The sequence below is a fragment of the Trichoplusia ni genome, chromosome 15 (assembly GCF_003590095.1).
Source record: "Trichoplusia ni isolate ovarian cell line Hi5 chromosome 15, tn1, whole genome shotgun sequence".
Lineage (NCBI taxonomy): Eukaryota > Metazoa > Arthropoda > Insecta > Lepidoptera > Noctuidae > Trichoplusia > Trichoplusia ni.
Window position 1 is genome coordinate 245,806 of NC_039492.1, and position 16,216 is coordinate 262,021.

Genomic DNA, 16,216 nt, shown 5'->3' on the forward strand with positions numbered 1-16,216 from the left:
TAAGGCTGACATTCAGTTTGTTGTTGATAAGTATTACACTTTGTGAACAAATACCTTAGGAGAACTATTTATATGAAGTTTACATTTTGCACTGGAATTGCTGGAGAATTGAATGAGATTTCGATGGAATGGGATAAAAAGAAAAACAATTTGGTGGCTGCCAGCCAAAAAAGATATTCTAAAACCTACGAATGTAACTGACGAAGCTGTCGAAACTCCAATTCCGAATCAATCAACTCAATCCTCTGACAAACGTCATCCGACTTTGACAGCTTAAAAAAAATGGCGAAGGAACCAATCGAGTTGTGACGTTGGCAACAAAAGGGCGCGCGTCAGCGACGATGGATTCGAAAATTAAAATCTCGCGTTAGTTGGCAATGTTGGCAGTGGTGACGGCTGTCGGCAGCCGCCGGCCGCGCTGCCAACCAGTTCGGTTTCAGGCTTGTTCTAAATATGTCAACACTTCTTTGTTATCGTGGGACGTGCGCGCGGAAATGAAAGTCCATCGAGTAGACGAGTCTATTATCGCATCGCATATTATATGGGAGCGCTGTACACAGCAAATTAACAGCAATTTATGCAGGAATGGCTGGGCTGGTGCAATGCTTCAACATTCTCTAGCTCGTCCGATTTCGAAGCCCATATTTGACGAAAGATTTATTGAGATACCATACATCATAGGTATATCTGGATTCAAACCTCTTTAGTCATTGCTATTTCAGAAACATAATATTGGCGTCCAAAAAAATTATCAGCACCCATAAATCGTTCACATTATTAATGCATGAATACCTGTGAAGGAATATTGAATATATTGATAAAACGTAACCCGTAACCCGCACATTCAATAAGATGAGTGACACCCGATTAAGTATCAACTTACACCGCAAAGGAAGTAGAAGATGATACCTTCTTTATATTAAAATTCATCCAAAACTTGAATGACAATATCGTAGTGAGGCATCGCCAGCCCCGCTTGACGTTCTCTAGCAAAAACCGCGCAAAAATTCCAATTTCAACTTCTATTCGATAATTCGCGTTTCCGCGAAGAAAACTTACATGAGTGACGTATCAGTGTGCGGCAGGCGGCGCCGAGATATCCTCGTATTTACGTACGTACCTGTCGTCGCCTCGTCACTTCGCGCTAAGCCGCGCCATTCCCTACACAGTTGAAAAACTTTTCGACTGTTATGTGTGATAGCGCCATTCGCACTAGAGTTCAGAACAAAATAAAGAAGGCTTATTGAAAGCCACCATGGAGTCGAATTTTTAATCTGTTCGAAGCAAACTTTATGATGTTGGAACCGGTGTGTGAGATCATTTGTTTAGCGGCTCTCTTAATCTTAGCGGAAACTATAAAAGCTGATTCCTCATCAACATGTTTATAAGCATGTAATAAAATTATTTTAGACAAAACTCGATTTTATTTAAATATTAAACCTTTGTAAGTTAAGAATTTCGGTCAGATTTTTTTGCCCTCCCATACAAATCTTAACTAGCTGATAACAATTCGGTATTAAACAAACCAGTTTTTTTTTTACCAAATTCCTTTATCTGTACATTTACATCCACTCTGCCTTATACAAAACCATTGCCTCCAAACAATTTAGAACATACTAAGGCAAAAACACAACAGTTCTGCCGCAGTCGGTTAAAAATACACATAGGTACATATAATATGATATATTTAGTAGATATTTTTCGTGTGGGTTCTGTATCGTCACACGTCACCTGTCCAGGCGATAGCGATCGCGATCCGCGCGACATTATGTGTGCTCAGTCGTCAAAAATTCTTTTGTCCCGAAGATAAGCGCTCAGTGTTACCAGCTATCGTAATTTTTTAAACTAATGTTGCGTATCGACTGGCTTTGGACTTGTGACGGATTTTGTGGGCTTTTTCGTTGTTATTTAACTGGCCATTTTTCTGAAAATTTGTTGTTTATAATTATTTATTTAATAGCGGTTTTCTCTTGTTTTTTATCGAGTTTTACGATACTACTATGCCCATAACAGAGAACTAAGCACCCCAGACACTTGTCCTTCGTCGTCGTAGTTTTTTTAAAACCATTTTATATTGTGGTCTATAATTTTATATCATTGAACACTTCAAAATCGCAGAAAAAATACTAATTTGAAAAAAAAAGTATTTTCAATTTGTTTTGAAAAACTACATTATACAGTATTTTACTTATTGCCTATCTAACCTCCACAACAAATATACCGTGTAAAACAGTATCCCATACTAAGTTTAGACTGCTGTCAAAATAGCAACCGTCTGATAAAAAACAAGTGCCTTCGACAACCGTCTATAAATTGCCCAATATCAATAACAGCCCAATATAATTTACGATATTATCACATTAATGATATTACAACTTAAACACTGTTTGATAAGACAGCGCACAGTGACGTAGATATCAGATTTAATTAATCAAAAAATAATATTTCACCCATCTTACATCGTATCGATAAAAATCTACAGTACTTGTACAATAATACCGATTGCTATCAGCGTATGTAATCCGCCGTGTCGTTTGATAAAAATCGTAAAATCGCGCTTGATTAAATTTTTTATCGGTTTTTTTACGATAACAGTCGCGCTTGGACGAAGGCAGTTAGTACGTGGTTGATTGTGGAACCAGAATACTGTGTGGACTGTGGACTGTACGTACACTCGAAGTTAACCACTGTGCTATATGGACTGCCTATATTCCCGGTTTATATTTTCTTAATTTTTTTTTCTGTGGGACTTTATTAGTGTCGTATTTTTTTTGGTTGACAAAGTACTTTATTGGTGTTAAAATTCATGAGATTGGAAAGTGTGCGGGATTGTTTTAATGAAGTAATTTGTTTTTGGATTAATTATTGGTGATATTTTTATTCTTTTGTTTACTAGTTTTCTTTTAAGATATTACGATTAAAGTTGGGTTTTTTTGTTAGGTACTCTTTAATAATTGATTAATGATAATTGTTATTAAAAATCATTAATTCTAATGATTTTTAATAACAACCTACACTTATTCATGAAAGATAGGAAATATTTATTTATTTATTATTTAGTGATTAATTTAAGCAAGTCATCATAAATTGCATTTTTTTATATAAGACTATTCTCAGATAAAATATATCTCTTCAAGTGTATAATTATATTAATCGGCTTTTTTTTCTATCTATAGCATTACTGAAAGACAGATTTGACGTTTGACACAACACTTTTTTCATTTACAGAATTTGACTATTTCTTTCCTAAAATTTCTTTAGCCATTTTCCAAGTGACATTCTATCTTTTTGTTGTCTCTGCAATGTACTTAGCGAATTTAATTAGTAAATTAGCTGATAATGGTCTAGGTCTAGTAATACAAATAGGTCTTGAATGATAGTACTTCTCGTAAATACTTTAATAAAAACTATTTTCACTCTTTAATATAGGAAGTACTTTTTAACGGACTTCAAAAAGGGGAGATTCTGTATTCGGCCGGTTTTTAACTAAAAAAATTGGTTCACGTGAAATAATCTAAATATTATAAGACTGGTTTCTTAACAATTATAGCCAAACGTTCTAGACCGATTTCTATGTCGCATCTAATAGGGTGTGAAGATAAGCCGTATCACACATATAATTGTATATTTACTGTTTTTTTATCATCGCATGTAAAATTGTTTCAGTGGCAATAGATAACAGATGTACGGGCTCTTATCGCCAAACATATCGCAAATGTTTGAACAAATATTGGGGATATTGGGCCACTGTGTGTTTACAAGTGGCATTTGTTTTTTTATTGTTGTTATTAAAGCAAAATGTTTCGAAATAAAATGTGTTATAGTATAGATTCCCAGATTTGATAAGCTTCGCATGATTTTATGTATTATTTGATATTTAATCTATTTATATTCAATTTATATTCATGCATGCGCTCATATGCATTACCAATAAATATACCTAATGAATTTTTATAGCGACCAGTCCCATATTTTATTTAGATTAAGCTAATTATTTATAATAACATTTAAAACACTTAATTAAAATATTAAGAGAAGAATATCGCGAATTTAACATTTAAATAGGGGTTTAATATTGAAATTTGCTAAATATATGTTTATATTACCGACTTTAATTACGCTGTTTAAAATACTTGTTTAATCTTGATAATTTGGCTCGATACTGACTATCAAATACCTGTATAACGACCTAAATAATACAATAGACCTTTTCTAATCACAAAATCATCAAATTCATATGACAAATGTTGGCCATGAACATTTGCCACAAACATTTGCGCCAACCGCCCGCAGCGTGCACTTTACCGATTTTCGCGTGTTACCGTACGATAAGGTCGATTTCTTTCTTATCTCCACCCCCCCCCCTCGGCGCAGCTCCCTACCCCTCACCCCCCCTGAAGCGATAACCAATGCGTTACTGGTTACGCGATGTTTTGTTTTCAATCAATAACTAGTGTTATGAGCTATTTCTAGTTATAGACTTGAGGGGTTTGCGTTTATTGTGAACAGGTTTGTCTATTTTTTTGCTTTTGTTACTGCACTTAGTAACTCAAATGTAAACAAATTAGCTAATATATAAAGGTATCTTTTAAGAAAATAAGAGATTTGTCATGACATTGAGTATCAATTAATACTACAAACATTTATTTTAGTTCAACGAAAGGTCTAAGTGTGCCACAAGATAAAAAAAAAACAATAAGTATATTGAAAACAGTGTTTTTTATTTATAAATGTTGTTTATTGAAATTCACCTTTAAGTGCCATGGTGTCTTCTCCAAGTGTCCTTCTTGCATGCAACTGTTTAATCACTACCAAGTTTTAGAAATATAATGATAATAAAATTACAAAAGATTTTGACATTCCCTTGCAACACTGATAAGGATGTTACATTACACAAAGTTACAACAATTACGTAGTTCTGATAAAGTTATTACATTACAATATAATTATAACATTGTATCGATTACGAAAAAATAATGAAATTAATTGATATAGAGCTGTCCTGAGGTAATTATGATGTAAATAATTAGAACCGGATATATTTGTACATATAATCTTAAAAGAAATTTTAGTTTTAATACTGATTATAATTAGTACATAATCAGATAATTTAATATCTACTGCTCAAAGTTTACGATAAAAGGCGATCGTAATGATTAAATGTTTCTTATAATTTCTTCAGAAAAAGTATTCTCACAATTTCCGAGACATTTTTAAGGACTTCGGTTTGGTTCAAAACAAGTCGTGAATGCCGATAAAAAAAATAAAAAGATATATTTAATTTTAACTAAAATTACAAATCTTTCATGAATACATAAACTTAACTTTAAATTACAGGTAACTAATGATTATGTTTTTAAGTGTCTAATATTAACGGAACCATTGGCTCTATTGACCATTAGACACTCCCACGTCATACCAAGTGCTGTAAGAGTAATTTTATACTCCAATGAAAACTAATATTAATAACTCCCACAATTGTGAAAATTATCAAACGAAATCGTTTCCCAATCGATTAGTAATCGATTTTATCTGTTGTAAGTTTAGTAATATTATGCGGTGCAACTCTAGTATTGTGATGTACCGTTTAGACGTGATGGTTATCTTATAGTCCATACGTATGGGACGATTTCAGTTTTCAATAACGCATAAATACGGCTAAGAGTGCCTCAATGAGTAGTTTTTTTAATCACTTGCAGATATTCACCCAGACTCAGGACAAGCATTCGTAGATCACTCAAACGCTTGTCCTACGCGGGGATTCAACAGTGGGTTTAGCTTGGTGACCTAAACCACTCGGCTATTCGTCAAACAGACCATGTAGTTTTTATGGTAAAAATTACTCGAAGACCGTAATTGACAATTTTCCAAACAAGCAGGTTCTAGAGATTATGGCATAATTGGTCACCCATCCTCGGACAGACCGCATGAAGAGCAGCTTAAAGTTATGATCGATCAAATTGTAAATGAACTACCTTAACTCTATACCAAAAAGTTCGAATATCAGAAGACTTTTAAAATTATTAATATTCACACAAAGTCGGTTTAATTTGACACCTTCGGAGTTATTTACATATAAACAGGTGGAGATAGGATCTAAAGTCGAATATATCGGATGACGATGATAACATCTTGATGATTCTAGTGTTTCTGGTAAGTTTTTTATGAAGTTTTTTTTTAATGTGAGATTCTTGTTTGTCTTTAGGTGATGTAATGGCCATTGGTCATGTCTTTTGCGCTTGGTTATTCTTAATTATTAGAATCTTATTGTAAAATTGCTAGGTTGTATTCCTACGTGGAATATTGAAGAAAAACTAAAGGGTTGGATTCTAAAATAAGTTTTACTGTCCACATTTTTATTCTCAACACGAGTTTTAAAAATGTGTCAGTGCTTGTGCCTGTGATTCGGATTCGGATTGCGTACATTTTGACTCGTAAACTACATCTTTTTTATCATTATCTCTTGGGTTTTCGTGACCAAGAGTCCACCATAAACCGTGGTGCCATCCCTGGTACACCCCTCTGTTATCTGTGCACTCAAATTTACCAAATCTATCTCAATATATATAATAATAATAATATAATAATAATATAATAAAAAATGTTTATTTTTCTCATTATCACATAATGTTACAGTACTTATTTTGTGTACTAAAATAGAGACTGGTGTCTGTGATAGGTAAGACCTGTGTTACAGATCACCAGGCTACCCTCCGAGGAGACAATGTCGTTTATTCCTACGTCTTATTAATTATTTAACAAAATGTGAAATAGCCTAATTTATAACTTATTATGAGATCAACAATTTAAACATAAAACTTAAAATTAAACTCTATATAAAGTAATAGTAGAATTATAATAAAATTAAAGTATAAAAGTAATTTATATGGACGAATAACTGGAAGTTTCAATTGGTTTGGGTGTGTGTTTGTGTGTGTGTGTGTGTGTGTGTGTGTGTGTGTGTGTGTGTGTATATGACTGTGTGAATGCGTGAGTTTCCGCATGATTGTGAGTGTAATGTTGTGGGTGTTGGTACAAGTTGTTCCTTATTTTTATGATATATTTTTTCTTACTCTTAGTTAATAGGTTTTAACAATTGCTCAGTGGTATTATAGTCTAATTCATGCAGCCAAGAACTTACTCTTTCTTTACATTTCGCCCTTGTAAGTGGATAAATTTGTAAATCTTTATTTATTTTATTGTATAGGTACGGACCCAGAAACATGTAGAAGTTTTGTGAGAGACTATTGTTGCAACGCATTCTTTCACAAACCGTAGAGTTTATTCTTTTAGTTGACATTTGTTTTTTATCAAATTGAATTTCAGAATGTTGCTTGAGAATTGTGGCCAAAATAAATATTTGACGCACTGTTAGAATTTTTAGGTTTTGGTATAAGTCATGAGTTGGGTACCGAATAGGTAAAAATTGGCTTACCTTGAGGATGGCTCTTTGAGCCCGCTCAAGGTTAATCATAAAAGATTTTGCAGCACCACCCCAAGAAGTTATGCAATACGCCAATAGTGACTGGCATAGCGCAAGATAGACTGATTTAATGATCATCTGATCAGCTACATGGCGTAGTGCCTTAAAAATATATATGAGTTTACGCGTTCTACCAATTAACGCTTCTAAATGTGGTTGGAAAGAAAGTTTCTCATCTATAATGATACCTAGATATTTTATTGAACTTGTCTTCGTTAATTTAGGGCAGGTACATGAGGTAGTGGTAGATAGTAAGCGGCAAGAGTGCGCTATGATATGGAGATCAGGATGATTAAGGTTTTTATTGCTGTAGGTAATAAATTTTGTTTTATCAACGTTTAAAGTTAAAATGTTTTCTTTTAGCCAATGTGTCACTTGGTTGAATCCTATTTGGGCCAACTGACTGACCTCTTCCCATGTATTAGCATGGAAGAGCAGGGCAGTGTCATCAGCGAAAGAGATGAGTTTACCATTTTTGATGTTTATTTGACATAGTTCGTTTATGTAAACTAGAAATAGGGTAGGGCCGAGGATACTGCCCTGCGGTACGCCATATTCAACCGGTAGCTCGTCACTCGTCCAATCACCCACCCTAACAACCTGTCTTCTTCCCTGAAGGTAGTCCTTAAAAAGTTTCAGTGGAAGGCCTCTGACGCCGAGACTTTCGAGTTTACATAATAAATTAGGTACCAATACGGTGTCGAAGGCTTTAGCTAAATCTAAAAATATTGTAATGACTTTTTGTTTATTGTCTAAGTTTGTAGCAATAAAATCAGTTAGTTGATGTACAGCCTCCGACGTCGACCGACCTACGCGGAATCCAAATTGTGTCGATGATAACAAATTGTTTTTTTCTAAGAAGTCTACAAGTCTGGAGTTCATAATTCGTTCTAATACCTTTGATAATGTTGGAAGAATAGCTATAGGACGATAGTTATTTACACATGACCTATCTCCGTTTTTAAATACCGGCGTAATTCTGGCTTTTTTAAAAGCTTTCGGAAAGACTCCCGTAGAAAGAGACAGGTTGCAAATATAAGTTAGTGGTGGTGTGATTATCTCTATGTATTTTTTAAGAATGTAATCTGAAATGCTATCTAAACCTACAGCACATTTATTTTTTAAGTTTTGTATTAGTAGTTTAATTTCCTGTTCGGTTGCAGGCAGAAGTACTATTGATTTACTAAATGAGTTGATTGGTTTTGAGGTGTTAGGACGGCAATCGTGTTTCTCGGCCAATTTTTTTCCTATGCTTGCAAAGAACGTGTTTATAAACTTTTATCACTCAACAATAATAACATAATACACGCAAAATACAAAACAGATCTCAAATTGATAACCTATTCTGCACACAGTTAAAAACAAAACAGCAATCCACGTTTACTTAGATTGAATCACTTATCTAATGGCACAAAACCAATGTATGCCAATTAACCCTCACTTGTGAATACAACCTTAAAATGTCAGCGTTCCGTTTCACATGAGTTTGTAACTCGTGACTGTATCGCTCATATCTCAGCACTGAAGCTAAGTGTATCAGATTATCTGGTAACCACTAACCAGTACAGTACAATGAGCGAAATGACAGATTTCTCTCAAAGGAGGTTTGAGTTTTTAGTGTGGTTACTTTTGGTGAAGTTTTGCCGTGAATGTTAAATATTATTATGTTATAGAAGACATTGATAGATTCAGAGCAATACTTTTCACTGTTTTAAAGAAAACACCTTAAATACGTTCCTTTTAAACTGTATTTAATGATTAGCGTTTCGTACTAAAAATGTAAAAACGGATTTCTGAAGGACCACTTTCTGTCTGTCTATCACCAGGTTATAACTCATGAACCATGATAGGTATACAGATAAAATTTTCACAGATTCCACGTATTTCTGTTTCTTTAACCAATATTAGGATGGGTAATTTCTTTTAACCAGTTTTCTATAATTGCTTTTTTTCATACATTATTTTCGCATGGCAACTAAAATCAATGGGAAGTCGTCGCACTAAAAAATCAAATCGATTACTTCACACTGATAAGAAACAGCATCTCTTGATCTTTAAAGAATCTAGTTCACATTAGATAGAGGTTATCAAAAATATTCGAGATTAATTTACATACTGATGCTGTTAAGGAAACGTTGAATGAACGCGAATCAAATTAAATGATACCAAATATTCTACAATTATAATAAATTCAGCTCAGATTACCTTGCGACGGAAATTGACCATCATCGCCATAATTCGTTATAAAATTTGATTTATAAATTTTAACAACAAACAGTAGCGCTGTAATTCGATACAAAGCTATAAATTCTCGAAAAAAAAATACGTACATAATAATGTAATAAAATATTTGATATCCAATTTAAGAATCGATTCGTTCCCAATCGGTTTGTATTCGGATTCGATTGGAATTCCTTACGCGGCTGTATCAACAATGTGTCTGTCACATGCATCACTGCTACAAGCCCACCCGAATACTTAGTAATCGATTAGTTAAAACGATTCTCGAATAATTCGAAAAATACTACATAGGTTCGCTTTATCGATTCGATCTACTCTCGTTAAATATCATTAAAGCCCCCGACTCGATTTATTACTAATCGATAAACGTGAATTATTTGTTTTCGTGTAGATTTTTGTGATCTGTTGGCTGTTTAAATATTTTATTGAAATAATCCTTTGTTAATTACGTTCTAGATTATATCGGATTTATTTAGGTAGCTTCTATTAAACATAAATACAACGCGCCGGAATTCTTCTACAAGAATCGAGTGACGATTTAGGCCTAGATACGGAAAGTTATAAACATATCGTTATCAAAAAACATTATTTTTATTCCACAGTTTTTAGTTTTCCAGATTTACACAGAGAAGTATTTTTAAATTACTTCTAGATCAAATAAGTTCAGTACCCCTAGCACGAACATCTTGCGAAAAAGTATTCGTATCGTTAACGTGAGCGTTTTGTATGGAAACATAAACAGCGCCTCTAGTGTGCGTAATATGAACTAAATTTGTGAGCACGAACATAAGTCAAGTAAGTTTCGTATCGTATTCGTAACGTAACTATCGTAACCTTGAGTCGTTTGTATGGAGATAGGAAGCACGAAGGTATAAATTGACGTATCGTATCGTGATTGTCGAAGGCTGGCTTGCGAGTTTTACGAAAGTTTATTCACTTTAAATTTGACAGTGACAAAACTTTCGTCAGAGTTTCTTGGAAGATTTAAATAGTAATTAAGTGATTGTGTGACCGAATTTTGCTGAAAAATGCTTAGATTAACAAGAAGCACCCATCGACGTAGCACGTTGTACCATTATCTTGCGGCGCGATTGATTGTTGAAAGTGGAAATGTACGAAGAGAAACTAGGTGAGTCATCTACTACAATACTTTATGTAGATAAATAGAAAATAAGTTGGTTTATTAATGTACTATTGTAATTTCAGAGAAATCTCGAGGAGAGCTCTCCTCAGAAAAAATATAGCCAATATTAACGTGCAATATCTAAGCGATACAGAATTTAGAAATAGATTTCGTCTCAGTAAGGGAGCATTTTTGCATTTATGTCGCGAATTAAGGGTCAAATCTAGTCTAAGACCAAGTAAAAGGATCAGCCTGGAACATAAAGTAAGTGTAGTAAATACTTGAATTTACCCAAAATTTTAACCAATAGGTACATTTTTATGGGTGCTCTACATATTTAATGGATATAATATTTTTTAAACACATATTCATTTATTATTTGTATTTCTAGGTACTGTGTGCTTTATCATTTTATGCTACAGGCTCCTACCAAAGAATAGTAGGAATGGCTAAATGTTTAGGGCAAACCACAGTTAGTAAATATGTGAGACAGGTTACTGACGCCCTTGTAACCCCCTCAATATTAAATTACTTTATAAAATTTCCTGCGACGCTAGAGCAGCGTAATATTATAAAAAACAAGTAAGTAGTAATCAAATTATAATAACTAAGTTTGCACAAATTGAGTGGACTGTATTGAATAGCGAAATTAAATAATAGATTAAATTACAAAAAATCCTTTATTTACAGATTTTATACAAAATTTGGCATCCCTGGAGTAATAGGATGCATAGATGGGTCTCATTTTCATATATTCACTCCAAAAAGAGACATTGAGCATTTATTTTATTGCAGAAAGCATTTCTACTCACTGAATGTGCAAATGGTGAGATATTAAATTTTAATATACCTCACTCAGCACCGATGGCCTAACAATTAATTAATTACAATAATTATGTTGTACAGTTGCATCTTCATCCACATTTTTACATTTCAGATATGTGACAGTGAATGCCGAATTATTAATGTTAATGCAAAATATGGAGGTGCTACCCACGACGCATTTATTTGGGAAAATAGTCAAGCCAATAGATATATCCAGGACATAAATAAAAATAATGAACAAGTTTGGTTTTTAGGTAGGTAAAAATGTATTAACCAATTAGAAAAAGATATGTTGCAAAATACTTAGGGCAGCAGGCAAGTTACAGTAATTAAAATTTATAGATTTTTTTAATAACTTATTCTTTAAATAAAAAAAATTCCAGGTGATTCTGGATATCCACAGAGGCCTTGGATGATGACACCAATCCCAGATGCTGCTGAAGGTACGCCAGAGGCAAAATATAATACCATCCATGGGAAAGCCAGAGTTGTAATAGAAAATACATTTGGTAGACTTAAAAATAGGTGGAGATGCCTTTGTAAGGACCGGACATTACACTACACCCCCGAAAGATGTGCAACTATAATTATGGCATGTAGCGTTCTACACAACTTAGCGATAGATTTTATGGTGCCCGATCCTGAAGAAGATGTCATAGATTCTTTAGAATTAGGAATATCAGCAGTTTCTTCAGAAGAACCTCTTCGCGATCATGGTTCTAGAGATGATTTGATTCGCGGTAGAACACTACGACAAATATTAGTGGATAGAATCAATAGACTACACATTGTTAATAATTAAATTAATTTTCCATTTTTTTTCTAGGTTTTGTGTTACCATGTGTCATAAGAGAATAACTCTATGAGAACTCTGTCTGTATTTTTTTTCTTTATTTGTAATTTTAAACTCATTGCACAGAGTGTTAGGTCTTAGCTAATTGTTTTTTATTTGTATTTTCGTGTTGTTACTTTTAAGCTCTATATTGTATTTTATAGAAAGGTGTTGTCGCTAAGAGACTGTACATGTGCTGTTATTTTAATTTGAATTTTTGACGGTCATAAAGAGCTGTTTTGCAGACAAGTTTTAGTAAATGGTTTTTGAATGTAGAAATGGTTTTTCTTTTGTGATAAAATAAAAATTTCCAGATACTATTCCACTATTTAATAAAAAAGTATTTCTCTATGAAATATAATTAAAAGATCTTAAAATAATATATTGTCTAAGTTATTTATTAAGCTAATCTTTATCTACATACACAAATAAAACTTAATAGCAATAAAGAAACAAAACAATAAGCCTAACCAAATAACTTACTATTAGTTGCATATTTGGCGAAACAAATAATGTCCGATTTTATACACTTTTATTCGCCAAATATGCATCCAATACCTTCAAAGCTTCTTTAAAAAAATCCAGCCATTTAGCTTGCAACTGCAGCTCTACATCACGCTGTCTAATCCTCTCTCTTTCTAATTCTTCCGCAACTCGATCACGCTCTCTTTCATACTGCCTTGCGGACCCCTCACACTCCTTAAATACTTTTAAAATTTCATCGTCGGCTTTCTTCTTTTTCTTCGGCGGCTTCCAATGTGTGTCGATTGAAGCTATTGAAGGTGGTAGTGGATGCGCGGGAGGTGGAGGTGGAGCGATTGAGCGTTGGCTACTTGTTCCCGGAGTATTCCAAGTATCTGGCAAAATGATGGGCATTTAGGTAGTTATCTCGACTTAATGTGTTAGTTTTTAGTTTTAATGATTGAATTATAATTCATTTAGTACTAGTTATTTCAAACTCAAAAGGTAATCTAAAGTATTTAAATTAAAAATATACCAACCGTCAGCAACGGGTGTTAGTTTTATAGGTATGTCATCAACATTAACTTCACTTATTGTTTTTGTGTTTGTTTCTTGTGGATGAGTACCGGACAAGCTCTCTTCCTCCTCAACATCAACCTAATTTTCATAAAAAAATTACATTAGGGAACACACATCATATGTTTCAAAGCAGTGCTAACTACTACTTATGTTTATTTTTTTATCAAAAGTCTGCTCTTGAGGATAATCAATAATGCAGATAACATCAAACTTCAAGAGACTAACAAGCATCATAATTCAAATAAATAATGTGGTAAAAACAAAAGCATGAGATTAAGTCATGCACCACTGCAAAAGAATTTTAAGTGTAACTATACTAACAAAAAAGAGCTTAAGTGGTGACCCTTTTTTGTTATTCTGGGGATTTATAAAGAGGTAGGTCCTTCTCATAGAGAAAACTTTTGACCACATTCAGTCCCGTTTAGGAATATCATATTCACATAATTCTTCAATGGTTACCAAGCTTATTGTATTTCTATGAAAATATACTATATGTCCAGTCATGAGCAATATGATGAGTACACAATCCAAAAGTTGAACACTTGACTTATATCAGTCTGAGGTAAAAACTATAATTTTAGTAACTATTTAAATAAACATAATTATCTTTGCTTGTGACTGTATAATTATGTGCATCAAAAATTGAAACTAAACTCATTTTAAATGTTACAAAGAAAAATTCTTAATCACACCTGTATGAAGCCAGCTTCTTGTATGGGCATTCCAGTAGCAGCCTGCACCCCAATTATATTCATAACCCTGGTTTCTAAGTCGGTTAATGTTAATTGAAGCGCAGGCCCACCACCTGTACCATGAGCTGACCTATTTATTTTGGCCCACTTTCGTTTCACGTTGTTTTTGAAATCACTCCAAACCTTAATATGAATAAAAAACACCACACCAATAATAGAGAAGGATGCCCAACGCCAACATAAAATGCATGCAATGAATTTCTACTTGTGAGATGAAACTATAACCATGGATAAAGATTTGAGACATACCTTTCGCCACTTTTCCTCTGTTCTAGAGTCGCCTGTGCCATCACTATTGAGCATATCCGAAAGCTCCTTCCATTTTAGCTGTACATAGTGTCTACCACGAGGGCCTCCGCTGGGTTTAGACAAGTCTCCATGCCTATAATAATTTAAATAATTTTATAATTAAACGACTGTCTCCCATTCTATCTGGTATACACTTAATTTAAGACCTACATAAATATCATAAATTAAATACATACCCCATGGAAGTTTATTTCAATTTGATTCAAATTTGTTAAAGAACTATCAATTTAGCTTACCATTTTTTATGACCCAATTGTATAAATACACTACCTTTTGATTCATAATAATATGTATATTTAAATTTTCCATTAAAATATCATTTATCAACTGGTATGTTTACAATAACATATTAAATGAAATTTACTTACTTTTCCATGAATTCCACCATAATTGTGTATTGTGGGTGGCTGGTCCTCATTTTCTAAACTTCAGTGGTTTTGTAACTGCGATTGTAAACCCCGTTAACACTTTTAGATGTAAAGTAATACGAGTTCTTCACTTCACTTCAAAACAAAGTTGTCCTTGAATGAGCTTCGCGGCACAAAATGTCATGTCGTTCGTTTAGGAACACAGTTTCAAAATAAACAAAGTTTCAGTATTATATTAATTAAATACACCATTTATTTTAAATTAATATTAACTTTTATTACTGGTTCGTTGTAAAGCATTAATATTTAAATGGTTTTAAAGTTTTAAAGGCAGTGAAATCACTACGAACAAAATACGTTATAGTTTTTGAACGAAACGTTCAATCAATTTTACGATCCTTCGTTCAATGTTGTCCCTCCTTACTTACGTTAGTATGACGTCACTATCGAAATCGTATCGAGGTTTCGATACGATTACGATAGTGCTTCGTGCTTCCTACTTTAGTTGTATTCCGTTATCGTATCGTCAACTCGATACGTTAACGATACGAAACTTACAAATGTTCGTGCTAGGGGTACAGCTATTAATAAATACTCACGACTTATAATACCTTCTCACCAACTCAAATAAACATAATCTTTATCAGCGCAATTTATCAAAATTCATTAATTAAAACATGTATTACTTTAAACAGTATTAAAAATAATTACCGTGTCCCATAATTAACAGGATTTTCGTCATCTTCAAAAAAAACCTGACTTATAAAACGTATTTTAAATCTCTTATCGAATAGATATGATATTATAGATAAACACTATTAAATATCAGCCCATAAATATAATAATTACGACGGATTGTGGGTGAGTAGAAAACTTACTATGTTACTTTAAAAGAGGACATTTGCCAATGTGGGAACGAGATGGCGCTCTACATTGTCCATAGCGCTGTCCCTCTCATACAACAGCGACAATTGTTTGCATTATCGTTTGGTAGAGGTACAGGATGCATGTAGTGGCAACGCGTGCGACCGCTCTCGACACTCGAAACTACTTATTTCAACGATATCCTGGTTATTATACTATGTTTGCAAGTAACACGTGTTTTAGATCACTTTTAGATTGCTTTATAACTGTATTTAGGATAAGTGGTTAATTTATTATAGTGGTGACATGAAAATTGCATTTGTTTTGAGTTTTGATAAAGAAAAAAAGTTTACCTCTTGATTCTAAAAAGTCAGGTTA

General features: G+C 33.3%; 3 protein-coding genes across 5 annotated transcripts in view; 2 read left to right on the plus strand and 1 right to left on the minus strand.

The window, feature by feature from the left end:
• The window catches only part of LOC113501187 (zinc finger protein ush-like), a 166,661-nt gene that overhangs the window by 109,303 nt on the left and 41,142 nt on the right, over window positions 1-16,216 (plus strand). Inside the window, exon 1 of one of the 3 annotated variants that reach the window (XM_026882252.1) lies at window positions 2,723-2,842. The exons of the other annotated variants lie outside the window; for them this stretch is intronic. The gene's annotated coding sequence lies outside the window, so the exon portion shown is untranslated. Of the gene's footprint in view, window positions 1-2,722; window positions 2,843-16,216 lie in introns of those variants that run through there. 3 annotated transcript variants of the gene reach the window in all.
• On the plus strand, window positions 9,319-12,806 carry LOC113501189 (putative nuclease HARBI1). The gene is made up of 6 exons (XM_026882254.1): window positions 9,319-10,853; window positions 10,931-11,111; window positions 11,239-11,429; window positions 11,538-11,673; window positions 11,785-11,926; window positions 12,056-12,806. Exons 1-6 carry the CDS (start codon window positions 10,753-10,755, stop codon window positions 12,472-12,474), a joined length of 1,170 nt encoding a protein of 389 aa, XP_026738055.1. The 5' UTR covers window positions 9,319-10,752; the 3' UTR covers window positions 12,475-12,806.
• LOC113501190 lies at window positions 12,975-15,247 on the minus strand. Its single transcript, XM_026882255.1, has 4 exons — window positions 14,975-15,247; window positions 14,547-14,679; window positions 13,506-13,623; window positions 12,975-13,361 (listed from the first exon to the last, which is right to left on the minus strand). The coding sequence occupies exons 1-4, from the start codon at window positions 15,022-15,024 to the stop codon at window positions 13,027-13,029; spliced, it is 636 nt and encodes a 211-aa protein (XP_026738056.1). The 5' UTR covers window positions 15,025-15,247; the 3' UTR covers window positions 12,975-13,026.

Excerpts from the sequence above, each read along its gene's own strand:
- LOC113501190 (XM_026882255.1), bottom strand. The coding sequence starts at position 15,024 with ATGAGGACCAGCCACCCACAATACACAATTATGGTGGAATTCATGGAA. Across the intron at positions 14,680-14,974 it reads ATGGTGGAATTCATGGAAAA|GCATGGAGACTTGTCTAAAC; the intron begins GTAAGTAAATTT and ends AAATTATTATAG. Across the intron at positions 13,362-13,505 it reads ACTAACACCCGTTGCTGACG|ATACTTGGAATACTCCGGGA; the intron begins GTTGGTATATTT and ends TCATTTTGCCAG.
- LOC113501189 (XM_026882254.1), top strand. The coding sequence starts at position 10,753 with ATGCTTAGATTAACAAGAAGCACCCATCGACGTAGCACGTTGTACCAT. Across the intron at positions 11,112-11,238 it reads GGATCAGCCTGGAACATAAA|GTACTGTGTGCTTTATCATT; the intron begins GTAAGTGTAGTA and ends TTGTATTTCTAG. Across the intron at positions 11,674-11,784 it reads ACTCACTGAATGTGCAAATG|ATATGTGACAGTGAATGCCG; the intron begins GTGAGATATTAA and ends TTTACATTTCAG.